The 12,291-nt window shown below is 28.5% G+C and overlaps 1 protein-coding gene across 1 annotated transcript; it reads right to left on the bottom strand.

Moving 5' to 3' along the window:
- Positions 1-7,364: 7,364 nt before the first annotated feature.
- LOC120193869 (transcription factor DIVARICATA-like) lies at positions 7,365-9,623 on the bottom strand. The gene is made up of 3 exons (XM_039196293.1): positions 9,073-9,623; positions 8,065-8,410; positions 7,365-7,782 (listed from the first exon to the last, which is right to left on the bottom strand). Exons 1-2 carry the CDS (start codon positions 9,453-9,455, stop codon positions 8,089-8,091), a joined length of 705 nt encoding a protein of 234 aa, XP_039052224.1. The 5' UTR covers positions 9,456-9,623; the 3' UTR covers positions 7,365-7,782; positions 8,065-8,088.
- Between the last annotated feature and the right edge of the window lie 2,668 nt (positions 9,624-12,291).

Here is a 12,291-nt window from a genome sequence, read left to right as displayed (position 1 = left end):
TTTATTTTAATTTATTTTTAATGATATGTTATAAATTAATTTATTTTTTGGTTTAAAATTTATATTTGATTTATCAATCAATTAATCTATATCAAATAGTACAAAAGTTCATTTATATATGGCGACCCTCTCATTTTTAATATATTCCATTTACAGTGTCATGATTCGAACTTCTAAATTGCTCAAGAGATCTAATTACTTATAGCACTAAACAAATTAATTATTAATATATAATTCATTAATTGTGTATAAAAATATATTATTACGAGATAAAATATATATTTTTATTTATATGTATATATAATTTTTAATTCAATTTAATCTCAGTGATCCAAATGATATCATCGAAACGAGATTAATCATTTATTATTTATAAATATATAATATTTTAATATTTGAAATAAATAAACTTTGATTACTTTTCAAAAAGACAACTTTGAAAATTTCAGTATTCTGGGAAGAAATATTATTTTATATAATAATTAAAATTTGATGAATTAATTATATATAATTTTATATATAATTAATAAACCAAATTATTACTGAAGCTAATATGAATTGAAATAAATTAGTACAAGTTGAGCTTATTTGATGCTAGTAAACACGATGGCCAATACGAAGGAAAATGCAATTTGGGATATTTGAGGAGGCAAAGTCAAGCCCAAGTTGTGGAAAATAGCAGAGGTCTTTTCTGTTGTTCTATTAAAAATAAAATAATTATACCAACAATCGGTTAGTCTATTGGGACGAGATATTAAATTCTTTAAGTAATATTAAAAGTTCAAATCCTGATTGCGAATGAAATAAATTAGGTTAAGTGGGTCGTCCTTGCCTCTGCAATAATCGATCCAAATTAATCTATCTATAGATAATATACAAGTCGTTATACCAAAAAATAAATTAATTATAGTTATTGAGTTCTTTTATTAATAATCATAAACTTAATATCATCATTATGGTTTGAAGTCTTTTGTGAACGCTCAACACTCATTTTTGGTATATAATCACAATATTTTATTTCGATCAATTAATTCGAGTCAGGTACTGCAGAGACAAGGATAATCTTTTCAAATCAGTATGTTCCATTCGTAATTGTCAAGATTCAAACCTTTAACCTTATTTAAAGGATCTAGTATATCACATCACTAAATCAACTTATTTTTTAGTAGGCTCAATAATCTTTTTACCATCAAACCAATTATTCAATCTCAACTCGATTAATACATATTATTGCAAATATTATATTCGAAACTTTGTCTATTTCTTCGAGACGTGACAACGGCATATTTGAGATTTATAAATAAATCTAATAGTGATTTAATTTTATATAATTATATTATCCTATCTTACGGTTGTAAATATTTTTACATAATAAAATGGTATTAGTTAACTATCGTACAAAATAACCATTATTCACACCATTAAATCTAATCTAAATTATACAAATAGTCACTAATAGTTTATTTTTTTTTTTACTTTTCCTATTGAAGTTCCAAAAGTAATAATTTGACCTTTAACGTTATTGATTTATAACAATTGTCACTAATATTATCGATTTATAATAAAATTATTACTTCACTATTATTCTTGTTAAATCGATGATGCAATAACATTAATAAAATGTTAATATTTAGTTTCATCCCTAAACTAATATTAAAACATTAAATAGGTCATTAAATGATATTTTTATATCTAATTTATTTCATAAACTTTATAGTTTCTGATTTTTTTAAACACCCTACAACTATAATAACAAATTAATAAAGACCAAATATGGAGCATACGCGTGAGGCTTTCATCTAAAGCATCAAAAGTATTGTCGTATTGACTAGAAATTTGAACTTTATTTTGTAAAGAGCCGAAGACCCAGAATTTGCTTCGAGCTCTAATCTCCCCCACTCAAAATAAGAAACAACACCCCCATTCGTTGATCATACACAAAGTCATCCACGTTTACATACAAACAAGTAAATCATGGAGCAAGCTTTTGCACAAAACATGATACTCGAGCAGAAGGCGAACACTCATTTCACCCCTCAGTATATGACTTGATACTGTCCTCAACCTTTTGTTTCGAGCAAACAGTGCAGGCAGGGGCGGAACGCCCTTAAAATTAGTGGGGTGAATTAGATATAAAATTATTCTTTAAGGACCTATTTGATGTTTTAGTAGTAGTTTAGGAGTAAAATTAAACATTACCCTTTTTGTTAACGTTACAACATCACCAATTTAACGGGAATGACGGTGGAGTGATCATTTTATTATAAATCGATAAGACTAATGATTATTTTGTTACAAATCGATAACATTAATGATCATTTGTGTTATTGTTGACAATTCAATGAAAAAAAGAAAATTTAATCAAATATTAATGATGATTTGTGTAAATTGCCCTTAAATCTCCTAATTGGTCTTTAAAGTCCATGATAATGTGAAAAATACGCAAATTAATCCCTGGTCCCCCAAATTTAATGATTTAAATTTTTTTCTTTAGGTTCTGCAAATTTTGAGAGTAGATAGATTAGGTTCTCTTCAAATCGTATTATATACTTTTTATATTTATTCATTTTTATCGATTTTGTACTCTATGGTAAGCGCTTCGTAACTTGCCTTCAATATTTAGGAATGGTCATAGGATTCGAACCTTATGGGTTCTTTTTTTTAAAGTGATGTTTAGGTCGGGTTGTATTCGAGTTTAGGGTGAAAAATATCCGATCCGACCCAAAAAATATATTATTTTATCTTATATATTTAGGAATAATTATAATAATACCCCTATATATATATATTTCCAATTAACTCACTATTTCTATTTAATACAAATAATATTTTCATTATTTTAGGTTGGATCGTGTTTTTAAGTTATATATCGGGTCAGATTTGGGTCGGGTGGAATCTTGTTTTGGTTGGGTCGAATCTCAGGTGGAGAATTTCTTGTTCTCGGGTCGGGTGGACCAAAAACCCAACCCGACCCATGCCCATGCCCATCCTTATCAATATCTAAATTATTGTATATATATTTTTCGATAAATGACCTATTTGATGTTTTAGTAGTAGTTTAGGAGTAAAATTAAACATTACCCTTTTTGTTAACGTTACAACATCACCAATTTAACGGGAATGACGATGGAGTGACCATTTTATTATAAATCGATAACGTTAATGATTTTTTTGTTACAAATCGATAACATTAATGATCATTTGTGTTATTGTTGACAGTTCAATGAAAAAACGAAAATTTAATCAAATATTAATGATCATTTGTGTAAATTGCCCTTAAATCTCCATATTTGGTCTTTAAAGTCCATGATAATGTGAAAAATACGCAAATTAATCCCTGGTCCCCCAAATTTAATGATTTAAATAATTTTTTTAGGTTCTCTTCAAATCGTATTATATACTTTTTATATTTATTCATTTTTTTTATCGATTTTGTACTCTATGTTAAGCTCTTCGTAACTGGCCTTCAATATCTAGGGGTGAGCATGAGATTCAAACTTGATGGGTTCCGACTCGACCCGATCGAGTCGTGTCGATTTTTTTTTTTAAATCAGGGTCGGGTCGGGTCGTTTTTTTTTAATGTGATATTTGGGTCGGGTTGTGTTCGGGTTTAAAGTGAAAAATACCCGACTCGACCCAAAAAAACATATAATCTTAACTTATATATTTATGAATAATTATAATAATACCCCTCTCTATATATTTTTTTCCAATTAAGTCACTATTTTTTATTGAATAACAATAATATTTTTTATTATTTCAGGTCGGATCGTGTTTTTAAGTTATATATCGGGTCGAGTTTGGGACGGGTGAAATCTTGTTTTGGTCAGGTCGAATTTCTTGTTCTCGGGTCGGGTGGACCAAAAACCCAACTCGACCCATGCCCATCCTTATCAATATCTAAATTATTGTATATATATTTTTCGATAAAGAACCTATTTGATGTTTTAGTAGTAGTTTAGGAGTAAAATTAAACATTACCCTTTTTGTTAACATTACAACATCACCAATTTAACGGGAACGATGGTAGAGTGACTATTTTATTATAAATCGATAATGCTAATGATTATTTTATTACAAATCGATAACATTAATGATCATTTGTGTTATTATTGACAGTTCAATGAAAAAATGAAAATTTAATCAAATATTAATGATCATCTGTGTAAATTGCCCTTAAATCTCCATAATTGGTCTTTAAAGCCCATGATAATTTGAAAAATACGCAAATTAATCCCTGGTCCCCCAAATTTAATGATTTAAATATTTTTTTTGGTTCTGCAAATTTTGAGAGTAGATAGATTAGGTTATCTTCAAATCGTATTATATACTTTTTATATTTATTCATTTTTATCGATTTTGTACTCAATGTTAAGCTCTTCGTAACTTGCCTTCAATATCTATGGATGGACATGGGATTCGAACCTGATGGGTTTCGATCCGACCCGACTCGATCGGGTTGTGTCGAGTTTTTTTTTTTAAAAAAAATGGGGTCTGGTCGGTCAATTTTTTAAATGTGATGTTCGGGTTGGGTTGTGTTCGAGTTTAGGGTGAAAAATATCCAACAAAATATATAATATTACATTATAGATTTATAAATAATTACAATAATACCTCTCTCTATATATATTTTTCCAATTAAGTCACTATTTTTATTAAATAAAAATAATATTTTTTATTATTTCGGATCGAATCGTGTTTTTAAGTTATATATCATGTCGGGTTTGGGTCAGGTGGAATCTTATTTTGATCGGGTCAGGTTGGATCTCGGGTGGAAAATTTCTCATTCTCGAGTTGGATGGACCAAAAACCTAAACTGACTCATGTCCATCCTTATCAATATCTAAAATATTGTATATATATTTTTCGATAACTAAAGGAACTAACTTTTAAATTGATTGTATATGCTTACTTTTCCATGATTTCTTACCAATATTTATCTTGTAGTTATAATTCTTCTTTATTTATATGATTAAAATTTATTTATTTAGATAATTTTCGAAATCGTACTATTTTATTCGATAGATTGTATCCGCATATTAATAATTAATATATAAATGTATATTATATTTTTTATTGATGAACAAAATTGTTGACTAATTTATGTTTTAAGAAAAACATAAAGTACAATTAAGAAGTTGAATATGTTGGGTATTATCCTTTTTAATTAGAGAAAATCGCCTCAGTGACCAAAAATACCTTATAATATATGATTTTAACCAATTTTTTTTGGATTTGCCAAAATGACCAATAAAATCGCAACGCGATATCAAAATCGCAACGCGATTTAGAAAATCGCAACGTCAAAAAGAAAATCGCAACGGTCAAAAGAAAATCGCAACGCGAGCTTATTAAAGACCATCTAATACGAAAGAATCCAATGCATAACCGATACCTTATTGTGAAACTAATTCACATAGAGGTTGTACGTGAAAAAAAATCTTTTACTTTTATAGTAAATATCTATCTCAATAATTTTAATATAAAAAATATATTTTTTATTTAATAATAGAATTATTTCATGTATTTATCAAGTTATAATTTTAAATACTTATTAAAATGAATTAATTTATTATCGATAATTCATATTGTAATGGATGATAACTTATGAAGAATAATGATATTGGGAACAAGTGTTGGTAATGCTCAATCCCACATAGTATTGGAAACACTATTGGGAATTATATTTAAGGCTTGTATTTTGCACTTCCTTGTTGAGTGAAAGAGGACAAGGGGGACTCTCGCGCGCCGCCGCCGCCGCCGTCTCGTCTCGGGTCGGGTCGGGTCGGGTCGGGTCGGGTCGTGTCGTGTCGTGTCGTGTCGTGTCGTGTCGTGGTAATACGTGTCTTCGACACGTCCGCGCGGATACTATCTTTTTAGAGAAAATTCTTAAGAAACAAAATTTTTTTAACTATTCTTTTGAACGTTGCGATTTTCTAAATCGCGTTGCGATTCTCTCAATCGCATTGCGATTCTCTCAGTCGCATTGCGATTCTCTCAGTCGCATTGCGATTTTCTTCTAAATCGCGTTGCGACTCTCTCAATCGCATTGCGATTCTATAAATCGCATTGCGATTCAATCAAAATCATTGCGATTTTCTTCTAAATCGCGTTGCGAACTTGGAAGCTCGCGTTGCGATTTTCTTTTGACCGTTGCGATTTTCTTTTTAACGTTGCGATTTTCTAAATCGCGTTGCGATTTTGATATCGCGTTGCGATTTTATTGGTCATTTTGGCAAATCCAAAAAAAGTTGATTAAAATCGTATATTATAAGGTACTTTTGGTCACTGAGGCGATTTTCTCTTTTAATTATTAAACAACGCATCCCTGTCAATCAAAGATCCGTACTCATTCAAAATTATTATTATATTAATATATATCTATTTCGGGTGAAAAAAGTCAATCAATATATATCTCATGATAATTATATTATGCTATAGTGTAATTTAAAATAAAAAAAAGTTAGATGCAACAAAAAAATATGATAAAATATAATATTTATGTTGAATGTGACTGAATCGAAAATATTAAAAAAATTATCATTTTAAATTGTATTCTATAAAAAATATTATACTTTTATAACATTTTCAATTACGTCCGTTATTTATTGTTGTTTAACCTTAAATACACACTAATATCCCTAGACTTTCCCCCGTACTCGATCTAAAACAAATATTATAAATTTAAAATTATTTTCACTATTAATTAAATAAATAGTTATAAAAAACTAAAACCCAAACGTTAGCGCTACTGTTATAAAGGGAAGACCACTATAAAATTATTAAAAAATTTCAAAAACATAAAAACTCAAATTTCTTTGAAATTGCTTTAATATTTACGTTCTGTTAGATTTAAAACAGACAACGAGAAAACTCCAATTATTTGTTGTCTCAATGCTTTCCCACGAACATGATCAATTTCATTTAGATTCGTACAATTTAAATTTATAGATAAATATACTTACAGATTACTTACAGATTACTTTTTATAATATTTTTCGCATTAATTTAACCTCGAAATTGTTTAATTATATCAATGTTTAAAATATTTAGTTAGGATTTAAAGTTTAAGTTTAGAATTTAGAGTTTAAACTTTAAGATTAAGATGATGCAATTAAATAACTTTTAAGACTAAACTGACACGAAAATATCATATAAATAAAAATTAGATCTATTATAAGAGCAAAATAACACCTTGAGCTTAAATATTTTAATCATATATTTTTCAAGAACCAAATCAGGCCCAACTTAAAAACCTTGAACCCAAGCTCCGTGTATAGGCCAAGCCTAACCCAGACCCAATTCTTTGAACAAAAACTCCTATTCAACCAATGTAATTAATGTTACATAGTATATATTCAAGCTACTTTAAGAAAAAGCAAGGGTCGGTTCAACATTAAAGACTAAGACTGAAAAATGAAAAAGTAAAGCTTACAGAGAATCCGTTTTAAATTTAAGTAATGCAAGGTAGTATCATATTCAAGCTAACATGTCCTTCTAAATCGTTCGAATTAGTCCACACGATCATTCGAATATCAGTCTGCATTTTTGTTGTCTCCGATGTTAGAAGGCTTACCTCCATCTGCAATGCCACAGATTCAAAATAACAGCCAAGTTTGTCCAAACCAATTGAGAATTAAGATGAACTTGAAAGAAAAATGAAGCAATAGAGACTAGCCTCGGTCACTGCCACACTATAGGATATTGCATGAAAGAAAAGTTAGGTACACGTGAACTTGCAGATAAGTTCAAAGAATTGAATAAGCCTGCAATGGTATCAAGCTGCAGGAGATAAAAGATGGTGAAGTTGAAACAGTTATGCTAAAGCATAAAGAATTTGTCTCGAACACTCGAATCATGCAACACCAATGTCTCCGAATGATCTCATTACCTTTTCTTAACATGTTTTGATCTAACAAATACTGTTCTTTTAAAACTATTTGATTTCAACTTTCATTACATGGCTACATGCTACAATTACATCAAAACTCAAAACTAAACATCAAGATATACAAATTGCTTACATGAATATAGATAGGGACTTGGGTTAATAGAAATGTATACCGAGTTTGGAGCTCTGATCTATCTCTACATCGGAAAACCATAGTTTTGATACATTAAGGACCCATCATCGGAAGGTAAGTAGTTTGGACGGGGCAATTGTTGCAGTGAAGATGCCTGACCACTTGACACCCAATTTTGCTCAACAGGTGCATCGACCATACTGTTGTCGACTGTTGTAATGTCATGGATGCTCGATCTTTTCCTCTCCTTCCTTATGGAGCTCTGTCTAAGAAAGTATTTCTGAGCATGGCTAGCCACTTGAGTCGGTGTCCGAGTTATCACTACGTTTCTTGATATACTCCGCCAATCACCCTTACCAAATTTCTGCAGACCAATTAAAAATAACCTGTTCGACATATCAACAAAAATGAGCCGAAGAAGGCGATCATTCATTGAGTTGAACAACAGATAAAACAAGTAGCAGCATCAAATTGGCACCAAATATCGAATTAAAAACATTACAGTAGATTAACAATCCTATGAACAAAATCAATCCATAAAACGCAAAATTTTTTATGAACGTTTAATTCGATTGTTATATATCAGTAAAAGTAAGCTGAAGAAAGTAAATCATTCATTCAGTTCAACCAACGATAAAAGGAGAACAACTACTTGAATCAAAATAGCACCAAATACCCAATCAATAACAGAATGGTCGATTAAAAATTCTACGAACGAAGTCGATCAATAAAATGCAAAAATCTTCATTAAGATTTAACCTGTTTGTCATATCAGTCAAAATGAGCAGAAGAAAGTAATCATTCATTCAATTCAATATAAAACGAGAACAGGTAGCATAAGAATCTTCATGAAGAGTTTTCTTTCTTTTTGTTTTAATCCTTTGACAAAATGATTCAGATAAATCATTTCTTGTTGACAACTCAAAACTGACTAAAAGTCAATACAGTACACCTAAAACACCACTTTTATTGATAAAACCATTTCCAGATTTTAAACTCTATTATAAAATTCAATAGCGAAAAGAATATAAAACAAAAATTAACATACCTGTGTTCCTCTTCTGTCCACGGAGTTCCTTTCTTTCTCTCGTTGTCTACTTGATGTTGTTTAGATTTTGAAGTGAAAGATATCTGATTTTCGGAATCACAACTTGACGATAACACGGATGAATCATCAGCATAATTAGGAACTTCAATTCGACCGGCATCGATTTCGTAAACATCGTGTACAAGCACATCAAAATGCTCTTTCACTTCTCTAGCCGACTTTCCAGGAATCCTGTCGGCAATCCTCTGCCACCGATCAGAGGCTTCTTCGTGGAAGATAACCAGCGCATCCTCAAACAGCTTATCCTCCAAACGAGTCCACTGAGTTGTAGAATCCCGCGTCAATGACTGAGTTAAGAAATCGCTTTGCTTATGCGGATCCATATGTTTTTGCTTGCTAACCTTTTGCGTGTCTAAATGAACTTTCTTGAAGCTTTTATTTTGCAATAGAAAAAGAAAAGAAAAAGAAAGAAAAGAGGTTTTAGTTTGTAATTGGAAGGTTTAGGATTTTTGATTTTTTGGACATCTGTTTTCTGCAGATTTTTTTAACAAGAATCCTTAGTCAACACGACTTTCTCATAATTGGATAATTTTTTGTTATTTAATCTAAAAATTTAGGTTTTTCGTCTCATTTCTGTTTTTAATTTCTAATAATAAAAAATTTGTGTATATTATGGTATAAATAAGAGTAACTAATTAAAAACTTAAAATTGTTATAATCTTTACTTTTAGTATCAAATTAATAGTGAAAACTGAAATTTATAATCATGAAATAAGAACAGAAAATATTTATAACGAAACAATTTTTTTTATGTATTTATAATTTTAAAAATAAAATAAGTGATTTTGTATATATAGAAACAGGCTTGAAATTATAAAAAGATCAAACTAATAATAATTTTTAATATCGTATAACTAATATTTGAAAACATATTTCACAAATATCCAAAATACTTCTATTCTTTTAGGAAAATTTTAAAACGTTCAATGAGTATTGATGAACACAAGTAACGATGAACATCCTTAATTTAATTTATAAAATTTAAAATTATAAAAAACTCAACATATAATTATAAGTTAGTTAAAAATTTAAAATTCTAAAGGTGTTCACGTCAACGTATAATTATAAAGTTAAAATAAAGGATAAATTATAACAATGATCACCTAATTATTATCTCTTTTTATTTTGAGCACTATTTTTGATATTTTGTCAATCAAGTCACTCAACTATTTAAATGAATTCAATTAAGATACTTGTCGTTAATATTAAACAGAGAAACTAATGTGACAGTTAAAATATTTAACATAATTACACAATTGGTCACTGTTACTTATATATTATATCATTTGGTCCTAATTTTAATAAATTAAAACAAGTTTAACCTTCAAAGCTAGTATTAGTAACAAACAAATTACAAGCCAATTTGACTATGCAAAACGTGACCTTTTTCGCCCACCATTCAATTCAACCCAATGCCATCATCCAGCTCCCATTGATTTCAATGAACAAGAAACTAACTATATATTTGAATTTCAAAAGTTTACTGAGGTAGTATTTGGGAATTTAGATTTCAAATTTTGGATTACGAATTTAAAACTTTCATCTTGATAATCATTAGATTCTTTATTGATCTAACCTAGAACCTTTTAAAAACCTAACACATGTGCGAATAAAATCAATCATGAGTTAACTTATTTAATGTTTTAAAAACAATAGTCTTCTTTCCTAAAAAGAACCTTATTTTTTTAAATTCGTAATTGCCTTAAAAAAAACTGGGTTTTTTTTTATGAATAAAGTAATTGTTAGTCAATTTTAATGATGTTAATATTTTATTTAATTAAAAGATTAATATCGAGATTCGAGAAGATTGGAATAAATTAATAGTTTTGGAATCTTTTCAATTAAAGAAATCATTGAACGACAGTAGAGAAACGATAACAAAAGGAAGCGACAATCTAATAGAAATTAAAAATTCAAACTTTTTATCCACCATTATCACTCATTAGATCAATTTGAAATCAAATTGTGTTATCTATTAGATTCACAATTGTTGATATTGAACAATTATGGTTCCATTCATCGAAAAATCAACCTTTGAAACGATAATCGATTTGATGAATTAATTTTTTTATGAAAATAAGACTTTAACGTGTAAGATAACATTTTCTATTAACAATAAATAATAATAATGATGAAAGTAAATTAAAAGTTTAATGACAATCAATATAATTTATCCTTTTTAGAATGATATCTTAGCTAAATTTATAAATAAAATAAAGGGTAAAGTACACAAAAATACTCCAACTATAAGATGTTACTTTGTTGGGCATTTTCTTCGGTTTGCCATGTAATAAGTTAAAATTAGAACCATTGACACATGTCATTATACTTGGCACCAGCGACACATGACTCCATTTGATTTAAGGGTTAAATTTGTTTTAATTTATTAAAATTATGATCAAATTGATAGAATATATAAGTAATAGTGACAAAATGTGTAATTATGTCAAATATTTTAACTGACACATTAGCTTATCCATTAAATATTAACAGCAAATAGCTTAATTGAATGCATATAAATAGTTGAGCGACATGATCGACAAAATTTCAAAAATAATAGTCAAAATAAAAAAATCAAAATGAAAAAGGACAATAGATAGTGATCACTTATATAGTTTACCCTTTATTTTAAATAATTTATCTTTAAATTTACAACTAATTTATAATTATACGTTGAGTCCTTTAAAATTTAAACTTCTATAAATTAATTTATCGGTGTTCAATGTTAATGGTATTCATTGCCGAGTGTCAAATGTAGAAGAAGAATCATTCTATATTTGATTTATGAATTCTTTCCTAAAATAATTATTCTAAATTAGTAAATCTATGAAAGTAAATACGTAACTTAAGGAAACTGTTACTTTTCCATATCAATGTAAAAGTAAATGAATTAAAAATTTAAAAGAAAAAAATATACTACATCCCTACAAACACACTCGAAATGTAAATAAAATAAAAACTCATAATATTTTTTTATTAAGCTAAGGAGATTACAAAGTAATATTTATTTTAAATACTTTCAACTATTTGACAATGAACGCTCAATCATCCATGTTGCAGTTGCTGGCACTCAAATCCCGAATCCTCTAAGAATAACAATCACTCCTTTAACCACTAAAGTAATTTGGTTCATGCACACATCTTAAAATTGATAAGATA

Source organism: Hibiscus syriacus, unplaced genomic scaffold (assembly GCF_006381635.1).
Source record: "Hibiscus syriacus cultivar Baekdansim isolate YM2019G1 unplaced genomic scaffold, ASM638163v2 tig00116997_pilon, whole genome shotgun sequence".
Taxonomy (NCBI): Eukaryota; Viridiplantae; Streptophyta; class Magnoliopsida; order Malvales; family Malvaceae; genus Hibiscus; species Hibiscus syriacus.
Note: the sequence above shows the minus strand (reverse complement) of the source record. Positions and strands in the feature narration are given on the sequence as shown.

Excerpts from the sequence above, each read along its gene's own strand:
- LOC120193869 (XM_039196293.1), bottom strand. The coding sequence starts at position 9,455 with ATGGATCCGCATAAGCAAAGCGATTTCTTAACTCAGTCATTGACGCGG. Across the intron at positions 8,411-9,072 it reads TGGACAGAAGAGGAACACAG|GTTATTTTTAATTGGTCTGC; the intron begins GTATGTTAATTT and ends TATGTCGAACAG.